General features: G+C 45.3%; 1 protein-coding gene across 1 annotated transcript in view; it reads right to left on the bottom strand.

Annotated features, from left to right (window-relative positions):
• MBIP (MAP3K12 binding inhibitory protein 1) overlaps window positions 1-17,918 on the bottom strand; it is a 68,288-nt gene that overhangs the window by 3,020 nt on the left and 47,350 nt on the right. Inside the window, exons 5-6 of the mRNA XM_078659356.1 lie at window positions 12,822-12,887; window positions 4,059-4,211 (exon numbers count right to left, since the gene is read on the bottom strand). Of these exons, the coding sequence (XP_078515482.1) occupies window positions 4,059-4,211; window positions 12,822-12,887 (219 nt within the window). The remainder of the gene's footprint in view (window positions 1-4,058; window positions 4,212-12,821; window positions 12,888-17,918) is intronic.

The following is a 17,918-nucleotide window of genomic DNA, read 5'->3' as shown; positions in this document are numbered from 1 at the left end:
ACAGGGCCAACCTGTCTTGTTTGCTGATTTACCACATGGCGTCGTGTTGTGTGTGAACACCTGCACCAGCCTTCCCTTGATCTAAGGAATCAAGGTTTTGAATGCCAAGCGAATCGCCTGAAGCTCCAACAGGTTGACATGGAGCCCCGACTCCGCTGGAGACCAGAGTCATCTGATCTCCATCTCTCCCAGGTAGCCGCCCCAGCCCAGGAGTGAGGCTTCTGTCACTACCGTTGGAACTAGTTGGGGAAAGGAAAGGGGTCTGCCACTGACCCAACTGTGGTTCGTTAGCCACCATTGCATGTCTTTTGCAGTTCCCTCCGCGATCTGGACAATGTCAGAGAGATTCCCTTGATGCTGCGCGCCCACCGGACCTTCAAGTCCTGCGGTAGAGTACGCATATGCCAGCCGGCATGTGTCACTAGCAGGATGCTATGAGGCCCAACTCACCGAAATCCAGGATAGAGGCTGAAACATCGGAATCATAGCCTGAACATCCTGAACTTTTTGCTCGGGAGGATAGGTCTGAAACTGCACAATGTGCAGAACAGCTCCAAAGAAAGGAAGCGTCAGGAGCGACTTCAGCATGTTGACAGTAAACCCCAGCGAGTGTAGGAGGTTCGCCACTGTCTGGAAGTGGGCGGGGGTTGAAGGTGAGCTCACCCCAATCGGTTGTCAGTCGTTGACGTGTGGGGAAGACTGAAATTCCAGACCTTCACAGATACGCTGCAATCACGGTCATCACCTTGGTGAAAACTTGAGGGGCGCTGCCCAACCTGAAAGGTGGCACAGCAAACTGAAAACGCTCTTGGTCCACCCTGAAACACAGATAGCATCTGTGGGCCAGCAGGACGGGGATGTAGAAATGGGTGTCCTGCAAGTCCAACGCTGCCATCCAGTCTCCAGAGTCTAGAGCAGACCGAACGCGGGTGAGCATGAGCGTTCTGAACTTCTGCTTGTTCAAGAGGTGGTTGAGAAGTCGCAGGTCCAGAATACGATGAAGTCCTCTGTCCTTCTTTGGCACCAGAAAGTATCGGGAATAATAACCACAACCTACTTTTGATGCAGATACTCTTATGGTTCCCTTAGCCAAAAAAAACAGCACTTCTTGAGGGAGCAAGGAGAGATGGTCCTCAGTCATCTGAACGCAAGTGGGTGACAAGGGTGGAGGAGGTGTCACAAAGGGGAGGGAGTAGCCCCTTTGAACTCTGTGGCATACCAAACGTCCTGATGCTACTGCGCCAGCGTGGGAGGTGATGGTGTATCCTACCTCCCACTGGATTCCAATGATGGTTTGAGGGCAGACTAAAGAGGAATGGGGGCAATGGCTGCCGGTGGTGGGGAGGTGGGTAGTGGACTAACCTGACCGCTGTTTGCCTGTCCCAAGCGGACTGTGGGACCAATACCCTGGATCCTGAAAAGGCTTGGAAGCCTCCTGGCCATGGTGAGTGTGTAGGTTTGGGTGTGGTTGGAGACCCCTTCAGTGGCCACAAAAGGGACGGAAGGCTGATTGGGGTTGACGGAGGGCCATTAACTGACCCAAGGACAAAGTTGTAGCCCTGCTGTCCTTGAAGCGATCCAGCGTGGAATCCGCCTTGTCTCCAAAAAAGGCGAGAACCATCAAAGGACATGTCTATGAGGGAACCCTGGTCAACCCCTGAAAAGCCAGATGTTGTCAGCCAGGCGTGGCACTGCAAGGCCATTGATGATACAATCACTCTGCCCAACGAGTCGGTCTGGCCAAGTTCACATCGGATGGTAAACTAAGCTGCATTCCTCCGATCAGCAAAAGCCTGAGAGAGTATGGCCCCAGTCTCCTCCGGGATCATAGGTAGTACTTACGCAACTGAATCCCATAGTTTATGGGAATAACAGCCCAATAAGCATGTGGTTGTCAATGACCACAGTGCCAGGATGGTGGAAGAGAAAATTCTCTTACCGAAGGTGTTCATCCTCTTCGACTCCCAATCTGGTGGAGTGGGAGGGAATGTGCCAGAGTGGATATGGGATGAGGAGGCTTCGACCACCAAGCTTTCTGGGGCGGGGTGTGGGTAAGGAAACTGGGGTCCCCGGGAGTGGAGCGATGGTGGCAGGTATCGTCCTATTTACAAGGGCCCCTGTGCATGGATGGACCAGGCCCCACATAAGAGGTCCTTATGGGCTTCATTGCATTGGAGTAAGGGTTCTGAGGGGGTGACTCCTGGCTGAAGTACCTCTGTCAAAAAAATATTAGTCTTAACTGCCACAGAGGGTAGGCTAAGGGGCAGGACCTCAGCTGCCCTGCACACCACTATTGCCAAACAAGGCTCCCTCCTCTGTAGACACAGTAGGAGGGGAACGCAGGCCAGTGTCAGGGGAGGTGTCCAACCCACTGGCCATACTCAGTTCCTCATACCAGTTGTTCTGTTCAACTGGTTCATCTCCATTAGATCCCATAGACCCCTCTTAAGTGTCTCCTTCACCAGGCCGATCCATCAAATAAAGAACATGCGCTGCTGAAGGGAAAAATGTTTTCGTCGGTGCCGAACTGCGTTGGATGATGCCCAACCAGCTCTGTGTCAGAGTCGGGAATGACGATGGAGATTGGTGGTGCTGGGGGTGTCCAGGAAGGTCTCAGTCTCGCGTGCAGCGCTGCTCCGAATCTAGCAATGTATCCAGGGGGCCTAGGGGCCTGACTGGCGTCAAGGGTGAACCCACCAGAGTGGACCCAGTACGGGTCCTCCTGAGCCCAAAGGGATAGAAGGTGCCCCAGAGTGGCCAGAACGCCCAAAGATAACTATGTGGCATACCAAACGGTCTCATGCCTGGCCTCATACATTTTTTTTTGTGGGGTCGGGGGTGGCTCTAGCTCCGTGAAAATCGGGGAATCGCAGATGGACCCAGGATCAGGCTCCACTGACTTGTGGGGCCTCCATTGTGGACTCTCCCTCGTCGGATGACTGACGGACGAGGTGAAGTCGAAGAGCATTTGGACTTCTTGTGTTTGTGGGACTTCCCCCGATGACTTTGAATGCGATGATGCATGTCGAGAGGGGCTTCGCAAACTGTCCCAGTTCCTCCCATAAAAACTGGACCTTGAGCATTGCAGAGTTGAACAAAAGTTGGGTCGCGAAGAGCTTGAGGGATCACTCTCTCAGCGCTTCGAGGCACATGGCACAACAGTCCTTGCACTGCTTGGAGTCATGTCCTGGCTCTAGGCACCACAAACATACCAAGTGAAGGTTTGTCACTGACAACTGTGTGACAGTCCTCACATGTTTGAAACCGGCCAGTTTCTTTGGTGACATCCTCACTCCAGGAGATGAAAATCACAAAAAGAGCTGACAAAGTTGAAAAAGGCCAGTCAAAAAATGACAGATTGGTCAGACCAGATCAGCGCTATCTGGCACGGAAAGGAAAAAACGGACGTGGTACTGAGCACATAATTTCTAACGCAGACACAGATCCAAACAGCGCCATCTACTGGCATTTCTGGCCACTGCTCAAAAATCTTCCGCATCCAGTCCGACACCTGGGGATACTTGAAGGTAAGCAATCTGCGGCTAGAAGTCTCTATCAGATCAAATTTTCAAACGACGAAAGGGACCTTGGGTAATCTCACTGGTGCTCTTGTAAATTGCTCCAATGCCTTTGGGTAGAGAATTAGCCATATAAACCTAAAAAAAAGCTTTCATAAAAATCAGTGGTTATATGTATTGACTCCTTTTCAACTCACAAAAAAATCATGGCAATGGAGTTTTTTTTCCAACACTTATAAATAACTTTGCTCTTATTTGCTTCTTTCTATCTCTTGGCACCATGAAGCTTTGACAAGTGTCCGCTGAATAAGTCCCTCCCCCTCCGAAAAAAAAAACCAGGTACATGCTGTAAAACAGACCTTAGATGTAGTAATCTCATAACCAAGGTTTGAGGGATTCAGAATATTTGAGGGAAGAATATAAAGAAGCAATCTATTGGAACAGCGAAACGCGTACACAGAGTTTTCTGTTATCAAACTCACTCTTTAAACAGTAATGACATTTGCGCAGTACATTAAGTTGCAAGCAGATCATACAAACCTGACTGTAAGCGAAGGTGAGTCTCGATATTCTGCAACCTTTCCTCAACAGCCTGATTCCCACAATCTCGAGAGAGAGTACCGGCTTTGGTGGTGGATGTCGAGGTCAAGTCCGGCCGAGTCTGCGGCCCATAGGTATTTACCACTCGAGAAACTATAAGAAAGGAGATAATCCTTTGCATCATGAATAAGTGTTGCACTAAACATCATAATACCAGCTCGAAGATGCCAGCACGTTTTGACAAAATAACAGTAACTGATTATAATGATGTTGAGCAGCAAATTAGATGCCACCATGTTTACCACTGAAGTGCCGCCACCGACTGTCTACGTATTTCCTGCAACAAACCGATCCTAATGCCAAATCTCATAGGACTGAAACTAAATTGTGAAAGCTTGACAAACCAATAACGGCAGGAAATCTCTCATATATATATATATATATATATATATATATATATATATATATATTCACTGAAAAAACCATAGGTTATAGACCATATATAGTTAGGAATTAGCATTTAAAAAACCTTATTTTACTCACACAAAACCATTGAAATTCCATATATAGTTAGTTGCACTAACTATATATCGCGCACCCGCAATCCACTGCTGATCATGTCACATATTACATCATTCATGACATGGTCAGTGACATCACTGATGACATCTCAAATGACATCACTGATGAGATCACTGATGACGTCATCCAGTGACTGTATAATTCTGTAAAGTTAAAATATGTCTTACATATTGAAGAATGAATGGATGTATAAGTGTCTTCATGAAGGATTTAGTAGGGGCATGACTGACTGTATGAGTGAGTGATTAAATGTGTCTCACTGAGTGCATGGGTTAGTGACTAAACTGTCTTAATTTGTGCATCATTATGTCTGTTGTTCTGTAAACTGCTGCATGTGTTGATCATTAGCTATATGATTAACTGTATGGGTTATTGATTGGTTGCCCAAGCATTTGTATGGGAGACTGAGTGTGTGTGTGGGTGGCTGGGAGGTGTATCACTCTCTGCATAGATGTGTGAGCAGTTGATTGACTGGATGTATGGGTTCAAAAGTGCATGTGGAAACAGCTGTATGGGCGGTTGACTGTGTGCATGAGTGTATTGGTGAGTGAATGGATATCCCAGTGCTACATGTCAAAGTAAGTACATATGTAAAACACAGTACATGTGAGAGTTACCATATATAAATAACTGTGCATAAGAGCCAGTGAATGTGTGAGTGGCTGTATGGATCATTGTGAACTTGTATCCAGGATTGTATAAGTGAGTAAATATGTTTTAGTATATGTTTGAATAACTAAGGTGTGTATAACTGTATAGTTGAGGAAATGGAGGTGTGATTGATTCTTTGCATGACTGACTAAGTGTCTGAGTAACTCCATGGATGAGTGACAGTCTATGAGTGTCTGTTTACACTGAGTGTATCTAAGGTTATATTAGAGTCTGAAGAGGTTTATCGTATTATCACATGAATGATGTCATCAGTGATGTGATCAGTAATGTCAAATGAGATGTCATCAGTGATGTCATCAGTGATGTCATTTGAGATGTCATCAGTGATGTCATCAGTGATGTCATTTGAGATGTCATCAGTGATGTCATCAGTGATGTCATTTGAGATCTCATCAGTGATGTCATCAGTGATGTCACTGACCATGTCATGAATGATGTAATATGTGACATGATCAGCAGTGGATTGCGGGTGCGCGATATATAGTTAGTGCAACTAACTATATATGGAATTTCAATGGTTTTGTGTGAGTAAAATAAGGTTTTTTAAATGCTAATTCCTAACTATATATGGTCTATAACCTATGGTTTTTTCAGTGAATTTTCAAGGTTTTGTAAATGCTAATTCCTAACTATATATGGTCTATAACCTATGGTTTTTTCAGTGAATTTTCAAGGTTTTGTAAATGCTAATTCCTAATTATATATGGTCCATAACCTATGGTTTTTTTCTGTGAATTTCATTGGTTTTTTAACAGCTAATATCTGTAGCTGTAAAATGTATTCTTCTTTAAATCCAAAAATATATTTTATATGTTTATGAATAATTTTTTTTTAAATATTTTTTTTTCTTCGTTCCCGCTTCGCAAATCGGGAAGCTTCCCGTTAGCTGACCTTGATGCCGCGAAATAGACCGCGAGCCGGTAAACGTTTCTTTACCGCAAGTGCCGCGTTACAAAACAACATCGTGACGCCTCCCGTCCGCATGACGTTTCACGTTGTCGCGTGATACGTCATATGACGTACTACGTTAGCGAACTGGTACGCGAAGCGAGTCGCAAAGCGCAGGTTTCTGGAAGCAAACCGGGAGGCCCTGCAAAGCGCTTAACGTAAACACAGCAAGTCATGTGACTTGGTAATAACACTTTTCATTGGTTCATTTCACTTTTGGTTTCCTAATGATGTAAGACTAGGTCATATAATCTAAAATGAACACTTTTGATTGGTTGAGAACTCTTGTTTTTCCCAAATGATGAAAATCCCTCCTTCTTTCCTCACTCCGACTTTCATCATTGTGAGAGAAAGACCCTTTGTGATCACTGAGCAATGGCTTCTTTAGTAGCTTCAGCTGGTGCTTCCCCACCACCTCCACCACATCCAAGGAAGAGTGGACCACCTGCTCAAGTTATAATTCAACAAGAAGAAGAAGAAGAAGAGGAACAGGAGGACGAGCACGAAGAGAGGCAGTTTTTGCCTGAGCAGCCCAGGACGTCTCACCGGAAAGAAAACTTCATTTGGCAATTTTTTTAAATTCCCAAAGGTCAGAAAAAAGTAAATGCAAGATACGTAACTTGCCTTATATGTCAAGATAGACTGTCCAGAGGGACCGACAAAAAATACAGTTTCGGAAACTACACAATGCATCGCCATATGACTAGGTGGCATCCTAACAACTACAGTGCTGCACAGTTTCGGAACGACCTAGATAATCTCCCTATTATGGCCAGAAGATCTGTTGTACCGGAAGTAACGGGACCAGAGGGCAGGGAGATGGTGCCAAAAATACAAATGAGATTTGGTGATGTAAAACACATCTGCGTATTTTGCGATGGATTCATTTCCTACGGAGAAAAAAGCATCACTCTGATCAACAGAGCTATTGACTATCATATGCAAGTTTGTACGAAACGCCCAAAATAATAAATACTTCTTTTTTTTGTTTTGTTGCTCCTGTTGAGCCCTTTACAATGAATCGTTTTCATTGCCCCCTCCAAGAAAAACCCCAAAAAATATAAAACTGTTCCGAAAAATTCAAAAACAGTAAAAAAATGTTCAGAAAAATAAAAAAAAAAGTTCTTTTCAGAACTACCTCCCCGTTATTAAAAAATTGGTACAATATTTGGAACTGTGCCAACCTCTATTTCTCTTAGTTCGCTTCCCAGTTCGCTCGCCGGTACGCGAACCGGAAGCGAACCAAAAACAGTAAGTATAAGGGAAGGAAACAGACACTTATGTTAAAAGAAAGACAGCTATAGGGGAGTAAACTAGAGATACTATTACCCGTAATCCACTGCTGATGATGTCACATATTACATCATTCATGACATGCTCAGTGACATCATCAGCAGAGGATTGCGGGTTTTTTGGCAACATGCCTTATCCACGGTTTAATAACGCTGCCTTTTGCTTTATATAAGTTTTCAAATTGTATGAAATATATACCAATAGGTCGTTATGAACCTTTAGGTAGTGCTTTTCTTCATGAGGTCTGGTCGCTTCCATACACATACAGATGTTTCAAAGATGATCAAGAAGTTTATCTGAATGGAGAGGAATGCACTGAGACGCCAGATCATTCACTAATGTGTAGGCACATACAGTTACACGGTTCATGCAACAAACACCGACCAAATATGGCTTGCGTGTTGCAAGGCACGCCAGTTCCTGCTATCATCCCCACGTTCAAGTTGTTGGAAAATGGTAGTTATTTGATGCTCAATAATGAAGATTGTTCTGAGTTAATTAAAAGTATTCCTTTTATCGTAACAGTAAGTGAACGGGTTATTTGCTGCAGAAATGTTCTATTTCCTCCCACACATGAACATAGGGAGTTTTCAATCTGGCCACAAATACCAACCTTGGGACACGTTTCAACGGCATGGCAAGAATAAGAGCTCTTTTGTCTCAGAGAGAGGTGGCCTTGAGTTCGGCCCGTGAAACTTTCGTACTTCACATAGCGAACACCCGTACAGAGGTGCACACCCTTTTCAATTAAGATTTGCCTTTCAATTTCAGCAACATGTTTCCGACTATCTTTAACGCATCCTCCACAAAGTCCCTGGCGCACTTTTTTAAAGTTGTTACCAGTGGTCTCGTGACTTCATTTGAGAAAATCTTTGGAGTCATCCCTGCTTCCTTTCATTCTATTTTCTCCACTCTGGTTCGTGGATTGGCATTTTTACTTGCATTACCAGCGGACGCTCTTGTGCTTTTTTACATTTTTAAATATGGATGTCCCTCCTATGCAACCTCCCACCCTGCAGCTGCTGACACTGTTCCGCAATCGCATGCTAGAATATTATGGCACAATGCCGTTGGCGATATTAAGCACGGCATATGGATTATCTTTTCGATTCTCCTACTTCACCTGTGTCCAGCCTGTATTTCACTGCCTGACCTGTGATTTCGATTGGGCCATTGATTTGTGTCTCTGCGGACCGGTTTCTCCTGACGTCGACTTTAATCAGCTGATGACTCCTATCATTACTCACGAGTTGGTTTGTCCTGGCGAAAGGATTATGGCTGTGGCATTGATGCATGGACTACTTGGTCCCTGGAATTTACTGGCGGCAGCACAGTCTTTCTTGGAACAGAGCTTTCTTGAAAACCCACCGAGCTGTCCTCTGATGGTGATAGAGGATCCGGTGCTGGGAGAGCACGTATGTTCTTTTCCGCTTTTAAATTGGATGGCTGAACTGTTTTCGGATGAAGACGGTGACTTCCTATTGGAGGCTGTTGCAGCTTATTTTGCATACACAGTTATGTCATAGACCTTTTTCATGTTTGATATGCTGAGTACTAGCATTTCATTGACAATTCATTGACTTATTTGTCAAGTTTTTATTATTTACCTTGCCTATTGGCTTAAGACTCGATAAAGTACTTGGCTGTTTTATTGTTGGATCTAGCCCTGATCTCTTGACTGGGTGAGAGTACTCTGCTTAATTCAGAGACTCTGTCCATCACCACCCCTTGTTGTAAATTATTTTGTCCACCCTAAGCGTGGAAGGGTATACTCAGATGTGAGTCCCTTGCTCATTGCACCATCAGGATTCAAGCAAGCCGGGCCGAAGACGCCTGAAATGGCAGAAACCGGTCCCCGGAAGCTTGTTTCCTTCCCAGTGTAAGAATTGGCTTTTGTAGTCTGGTCTGCCCTGTTCCCATGATGCACTGGGCCAGGGACAGACTAATTTGCATACAGCCAGGTTCTGAAACTGGGATGGTGCAATGAGCTAAAAAACGGTGTTGGATCTAGCCCTGATCTCTTGACTGGGTGAGAGTACTCTGCTTAATTCAGAGACTCTGTCCATCACCACCCCTTGTTGTAAATTATTTTTCTTTAGCATTAAATTTTCCTAGTTTTTAATGCTTTACCTTGCGGACCGTCCACATATAAACTTGCAATCTGCTCTCATGAGATGGCACTTCTATTATCTTATTCAGTTCGTTTCCGGATCATGGGGAGGTGTCATCTAGGTCCTGGATATCTTTACACCGTGTTAAGTTAGCATGGGCTCATTACCGGTTTAAACGCCATTTTTCCTTTTTTGCAACTTCTGCACACGACACTTAGTTGTTGCTTTAGCTTTCCACCTAGTAGTTCATCGTGGTTTACATGAGAATAATATGTTATTGCTCTACTATCTGCTTTGCTTGTTAAACTATATCTGTACAGCGAGTGCTAAAGTTTCAAGAACAACACGATACAGAATTGTTATGAGGTCTGATCTCCACGACTTCATACTCATAACATAAGTGCAACTTCTGCCAATTCTGGGCATGAGGAGGGTTTTATATTGCTTTGCCGAACACACATACACAACAGTTGATGCGGTTCACATGAAGAGAGAGCTGGTGTATGCTGATGTGATTCCTTCAAATCTAAGACACTAAAGTATGGGCACGCCCTAAACCAACACAAAGAGACCTTCTTAGCAAATAATATAATATGTGTATTAGGGAGGGTGAGATATAAGCAGCCGCGGGCCGTGGAGGGAGTTACGATGGTGCAGGGAGGCGGGGAGGGGGAGAAGCAGGGTGGAGCCCTCTCTACCTTGCCCCTCCCCCTCCCCGCCTCCCTGCCCCACCGTAACTCCCTCCACGGCCCGCGGCTGCTTATAAGTGTTGCTAACTCTTATTCATTTACAGCATGTTAACATACTGTCACCATTCGCTTTTTATGTACTAGTAACTATGCTGGTAATTTTGCTACTGATAATATGTGTACTTGTATTCTCCACCCTGCCCCTCCCCCTCCCCGCCTCCCTGCCTCACCGTAACTCCCTCCACGGCCCGCGGCTGCTTATAAGTGTTGCTAACTCTTATTCATTTACAGCATGTTAACATACTATCACCATTCACTTTTTATGTACTAGTAACTATGCTGGTAATTTTGCTACTGATAATATGTGTACTTTTATTATCTAAGGTACTACGCCTGAGAAGACGGCATTAGTAAATAAACATTTCAAATACACATCTGTTCTTCTTAACTCCATGTTCTGGTTTCTAAGAAATCTATAACGACCGACTGTTCATGAGTTCCACGTATCCTGAGGTACTATAAGTTCATATTCTGGATTGTCTAAACATTGAGAGTTTGTTATATCCAATGTGACACTGTACCTAGCTTGCTAAGGAGTTTTTCATTACTAACGTGAGTTTTGGGACACCCTAATTCGCCGAGGTTCCAATCCTCTGTCCACAGTTCTGTGTGAGAACAGAAACCCTGCGACAGGGGCACCCCCAACCCTTGCTGGAGCTTCATCACACTTGCGATACAACTCCAGCAATGCATTCGCCGAGGTTCCAATCCTCTGTCCACAGTTCTGTGTGAGAACAGAAACCCTGCGACAGGGGCACCCCCGACCCTTGCTGGAGCTTCATCACACTTGCGATACAACTCCAGCAATGCGCCACCTTTACGGCACAGATACATCACGCATCTGTGCTGTTTTTGCCCCATGATGCGCCGCATTGTAAATGCAGCACACCATAGGTGACGGAACAGCGGCACAGAATGACTAACACATCCCTGGTGATGCGCCAGTCATCATAAATGTATCCCTATGCTTCTTATCTTGTTAGAGATGAACCGCCATATGTATCATCAAAGTTTTTTGCATTTCCTAAATAGCGAACTTTAAGGAATAAATAGCGATTCTTTACCATTCCTAGTTTGCGATGAGCTATTTGCTAATTAGCCGAATGTAGCCCAATGAAGCCCAATGTAGCCCAATGTAGCCCAAAGATGGCCGCCAGACACACAAAAAAACAAATGTAGCCCAAATATCAGCCAGATGTAGCCCAACTATAGCCCAGTGACAGAATGACCAATCAGCTTCGCAAACCTCCGTTACGCGAAGCGGAGCGCTGTTACAGATATATATCTTTTTTTGAACGTTAATTTCTCAAAATCCACTGGAGCACATATATTGAGACCTAGCAAAGGCACATCGGGCTACCAGTCCCTAATATTTTGCCAAGTTTCGTGCAAATCCATTCAGCCGTTCGATTATTATTATTATTATTTTTTTTTTTTGCCCCGCGGGGCCCTTTTAAAACCTCCACATCAAACCTAGGGGGTCAGCGAGGATCTACTATGCCCCCTTATAGTTATTTCCCCCTTTGTTTTGACCTCCTCTTGTCTCTCGATCCTACCGAGAGACAAGATGGCGGCCGCTACGGACTGTTTGGAATGTTGACAGACGCCGGAGAACCAATCAGCTTCGCTTCACAAAGCTCCGTTGCGCGACAAGTACGCGTCCTGGGCCGCTGCCCAGTCCGCTGTTACAGATATATATCTTTTTTTAAACGTTAATTTCTCAAAATCCACTGGAGCACATATATTGAGACCTACAAAAGGCACATCGGGCTACCAGTCCCTACAATTTTGCCAAGTTTCGTGCAAATCCATTCAGCCATTCGGGCTAAAAGTGAGGCCAACCGCCCTATGGAAATTAACATGGGAAAAACGCGTTTTGGGACCCCCCTTTTTTCTCGGCCCCCCCTTGACGAACCCCCCCAAAATTTTCAGGGGCTGCTCAGAAACAAAATGTGTCATTTTCCTGAAAATTTCAGCCAATTCCGTCCACAAACGCCAAAGTTATTAGACATAGAACTTTCAAAAAACCCATAGAGAAAAAATCCTAACTATATATACCTACTGGCGACCGCCAGTAGGTAATATATATATATATATATATATATATATACACACACACACATATACATACACACACACACACACACACACACACACACACACACCCACAAAATCTCCTGCCAGCTTTGACCTCCACCCACACACAGGCTCCCTGGGGCCCCAGCCATACACAACACTCCAGGTCTCAAACTAAACACTGTCGCCCCAGAGCTCAAGTCCTCCACTCATGTTGCCACCATGAAGTGGCTCACTAACAGTACCCCCTGTAAAGCCCACCACCTCACTAGTCCTATGCCTGTAAACTACCATTGTACTGCTCCACCATACACTTATCAGAGAGAACTGACCTTTGACGTGACTCCTAAATCCAGGATATGGAGTGAAAACAGCATCCGTTCTCGCACAACTGTTCTCTGAAAACAAATTAAAAGAAGATTCCTCATGAACAGAATGATCATGCAATAAAAGGCTACACTTCCTTCTCCTGAACAGTCTCTGTGAACAGTCTCTGTGGGTTTTTAAACTGCGACTTCTGGGAGCCCATGTGCATGCAAGAAGCAGCTGCATGTACTGACAATTGAGCATTTCCCCACAGGTAGAGGGGCACAAGGCAGCATGGGCAATAATTTACAGGGAACATCCAATGGCAGGGGCATGATGCAGCAGGGATATCGGGGGCAGACCCAGTGTAGGAATTGACCTCACTCCCATGAAGTAGGTATCTGGGGGCAGAATACACAGGTTTTCTGGTTTTCAGTTTCTTTTTTAGGTAAATTCAGTTTTTTTCCCCCCAGTGTTTCTAAACCTTAAAAACAGCAGTTATCAATGGTTACATATTTTCACGCCTTTAAAAGCAACAGAAACAGTGTTTTTCCAGTGTTTATGGAGCATTTTGCTTTTAGCATGGTTTGCTCTCTGCATTGATAGTGCATGGTATATAGACAGTGTACATACAGTGTCTATAAGGTCCAAACATTTTAACTAATCAAACTTATTGCATTCCACCATACAATACTTCTCCAATGAGCCTTTGGTCATGCGGCTCGCTCTTTTCTTCCCATGTAAACTTTTTTCTGTGAAAAGGTCCTCTCAACATTGGCACTTGAGGCGAGCAACGCTATAACAGCGGGTACACAATCTGCTAACTCTGGCCACTTGCATAGCTTTCCATGCCAATACTGGTGCACCTGAAAAATGCTATTTCCTGGGACAGGTTCTGCAACATATGCGTTGGAACTGGGCGCATATGCTCTCAGAGTAAATAAAGCAGTCAAAAATTAAGCATTACTTTCCAAAGATTGAAGAAAATTCCCCTTTTCAGAAGGGATATATAACTTGTGCAGGGTACCACTGTGAGGCTTCACTGAATTCAAATGCCATGGTACATGAAGGGACTTTTCTATGCATCATTGCAAGCCATTTCTCATGCATTGTAAAATAAAAGTTCAAAAATTGCTCCTCAATATTTCTTTCCCTAGCATGTGGTAAGTCCTCTACCATAGAACATGCTGCAGTGCTAAAGTCACTAAATGTCGCCAAGCCTACTCTCAAGAACATGTTTCATGTTTGCACCAATCAACGCTGAACACTTAGTAGCCAAGGGTGGTTTCAGACACTAGTTTTTTATATGTCCACTATAGCAGTCATGTTTTCCTGTAAAAATCTAAGAATGCGGTAGAGTGTACTTTTTTCACATCACTGTCAATATGCGACCGAAGATCCTCACATTTCTTGCCTATGGTATCATCACTAAGCAGAACTTCTGTAAACGGTCCCCACATGGATACTACAGCATTCACAGCCTCGAGGACTGAGAACCATCAGCTTAATGACACAGTTGGGATGACCAAAATGGACTACTAAGTCAACTGCATTCTTCATTAACTCTGAAGATTGTAAAGATGCTTTCAGCATACCATCTAACAAGGGCAAGGATCTCTTACAGAGAAGCACTTCAGGTCGGGTATTGAATTTTGACAGGTCATCGCACACCTTTTTCATACACGTAGCTGAATCTCTGCAAATACAAACAATATCCCTCCAATATTGGTTGAATTTGGTAAGAATCCTTTACAGCAGCATTCCAAGTGACCCAGCGTGCCATGTTTTCCAATTGTAAGGTGCCATGTTTTCACCACAAAACCAGATGCTTGGTGACAGCACTCTTTTCACATATACCTGTGACTATACCTTGCACTAATTTTAAAACCCTAGAGTGTTTGACCATTCACCTACTAACTCTACTCCTCATGCAGTATCTGAGGGCAGCAGTGGAGTACAGGAGGCGAACTTGGACCAGTGGGGCCTATGCTAGTAGTTGTATCATGCAGCAGGTACCTGGGGGCAGACACATGGTGCACAAGACAGTGTGCTCCAAGCGGTGTATCTGAGGGCAGAAGCGGGGTGGATCAGGAGAGGTTGCGCCCGGGGTCTGTGCTAGCATGCTGGCAGGTCTCCGCCACAGGGGGTACCTGGGGGTAGATGCATGGTGAGCAGGAGAGCATGCTCTTCGCAGTGTGTCGAAGGGCAGAAGCAGAGAGGAGCAGGTGAGTCCAGTGGGTCTGTGTTAGCAGGTCTCCGCCACAGAGGGTACCTGGCAGCAGATGCATGGTGACCAGGAGAGCGTGCTCTTAGCAGTGTATCGAAGGGCAGAAGCAGAGAGGAGCAGGTGAGTCCAGTGGGTCTGTGTTAGCAGGTGTACACTGTAGCAGGTACCTGGGGGTAGACGCATGGTGTACAGGAGAGCTACTTCTAGCGGGGTATCCTAGGCCAGCAGCAGAGACAACAGCACACTACAGCTGACAAGTCCATAGGAGAGAATAGAGCATGGAGTGTTTGCAACACGAAGGACAGCTCTTGCAAAGCAGAGAGGATTGGAAATGAGAAGTTAGAGAGAGAATATACAATAAAAAGAATGGTACATGGATAAAGGAGGGAGGGCAGTGTCCCAGTAAGAGGGGGAGGACCTACGTAAAAGGTAGAAAGTTACAGAATCGAAGAGGAGGGAAGAAAGATGGGAGGCACATGAGAGAACACACTATGGCGATTTCAAAAGGTATCAGGGGAAGGAAAGGGGTGACTAAGAAAAAAAGCAAAAGAGGTAAACAAGTAAGGGGGGGATTCATCGGGATGAGAGAAGCAGGGGAAAGGAGGAAGGGCGATAGAAAACTGAAAGGAAAACATGGTAGTGAGAGCGCGGGACAGCAAAGAGAGCAGTCATTATGCCAAGTAGCCCAATTACACTCTGTGACTGACCAGAATGTACCAACTCCAACAATGCTTCTCCAGCACTACATGTGTTCACAGTTTTTTGATTTGCTAGTTTATATCTGCATAAAGATCTTTTTGAAGCAATAGGTCATACTTCCAACTCCTCAAAACTAACTGTGAAAACATCTGAGAATCACATCCAGGGCTTCAGCTGTACTTTTACCTTGCTACTGGTTGAGAAAAGAAACATCAGCCAGAAGACCGACAAACTCAGGGTCTGCAGCTGAACGGACGGGTATTATTGAAGTGATGGTGGAATGTATGGTTGCTCTTTTCCATGTTTGTATTGTCCAGCAAGAAACAAATACACACCCCATTACCTGGATATGTGCTGGATAATCGAAATGAACAGCACACACGTCCACTGCCAATCCAACCGTACTGATTATCATTCCTCTGGGAGCGGCCGAGTAAGAAAATGCTTCCTTTTCTGTTCTCATCAGGGAGCCTTTGGTTTTCTGTTAAGCTTGAAAATAAACATTGACATCTCCAGTAAAGTAACCTCCCTTGCAGATTCAGGTGCCAGCCTGTTTGGGCAGCTCTGCATCTCTGGTGCACCCATGCCAAACGACAGGAGCTAGGGCACAGAAACGTTCCAGGGCATCGCAGCAGGGTCACGCCATGCAAGTTTGTGTCTCTACTCTGTGGCAACTCATGAAAAGTGGGACTGACGTGATGTTCAGCCAAGGACTGCGCTGTGGTTGGAAATGTCTGGGGACCGTATTATATCAACGCAAAGGAGTCAACGGCATTCCAGCTCCAGACACTTTACACTAAGGGGCTGTTAGAATGCAAACCCAATGGCTTGGAGTCAACGGCATTCCAGCTCCAGACACTTTGCACTAAAGGGCTGTTAGAATGCAAACCCAACGGCTTGGAGTCAACGGCATTCCAGCTCCAGACACTTTACACTAAGGAGATGTTAAAATGCAAACCCTATGGCTTGGAGTCAACGGCATTCCAGCTCCAGACACTGTACACTAAGGGGCTGTTAGAATGCAAACCCAATGGCTTGGAGTCAACGGCATTCCAGCTCCAGACACTTTGCACTAAAGGGCTGTTAGAATGCAAACCCAACGGCTTGGAGTCAACGGCATTCCAGCTCCAGACACTTTACACTAAGGAGATGTTAGAATGCAAACCCTATGGCTTGGAGTCAACGGCATTCCAGCTCCAGACACTGTACACTAAGGGGCTGTTAGAATGCAAACCCAAAGGCTTGGAGTCAACGGCATTCCAGCTCCAGACACTTTGCACTAAAGGGCTGTTAGAATGCAAACCCAACGGCTTGGAGTCAACGGCATTCCAGCTCCAGACACTTTACACTAAGGAGATGTTAGAATGCAAACCCTTTGGCTTGGAGTCAACGGCATTCCAGCTCCAGACACTGTACACTAAGGGGCTGTTAGAATGAAAACCCAACGGCTTGGAGTCAACGGCATTCCAGCTCCAGACACTTTGCACTAAAGGGCTGTTAGAATGCAAACCCTATGGCTTGGAGTCAACGGCATTCCAGCTCCAGACACTTTACACTAAGAGGCTGTTAGAATGCAAACCCTATGGCTTGGAGTCAATGGCATTCCAGCTCCAGACACTGTACACTAAGAGGCTGTTAGAAAGCAAACCCTATGGCTTGGAGTCAATGGCATTCCAGCTCCAGACACTTTACACTAAGGGGCAGTTGGAATGCAAACCCTATGGCTTGGAGTCAATGGCATTCCAGCTCCAGACACTTTACACGAAGGGGCTGTTAGAATGCAAACCCAACGGCTTCCAGACACTTTACACTAAGGGGCTGTTAGAATGCAAACCCAATGGCTTGGAGTCAATGGTATTCCAGCTCCAGACACTTTACACTAAGGGGCTGTTAGAATGCAAACCCTATGGCTTGGAGTCAACAGCATTCCAGCTCCAGACAGTTTGCACTGAGGGTCTGTTAGAATGCAAACCCTATGGCTTGGAGTCAATGGCATTCCAGCTCCAGACACTTTACACTGAGGGGCTGTTAGAATGCAAACCCTATGGCTTGGAGTCAACGGCATTCCAGCTCCAGACACTTTGCACAGAGGGGCTGTTAGAATGCAAACCCTATGGCTTGGAGTCAATGGCATTCCAGCTCCAGACACTTTACACTAAGGGGCAGTTGGAATGCAAAACCAATGGCTTCCAGACAC

The sequence above is a fragment of the Lissotriton helveticus genome, chromosome 9 (assembly GCF_964261635.1).
Source record: "Lissotriton helveticus chromosome 9, aLisHel1.1, whole genome shotgun sequence".
In the NCBI taxonomy this organism is placed as follows: Eukaryota; Metazoa; Chordata; class Amphibia; order Caudata; family Salamandridae; genus Lissotriton; species Lissotriton helveticus.
This window is presented reverse-complemented; position numbering and strand designations above follow the sequence as displayed.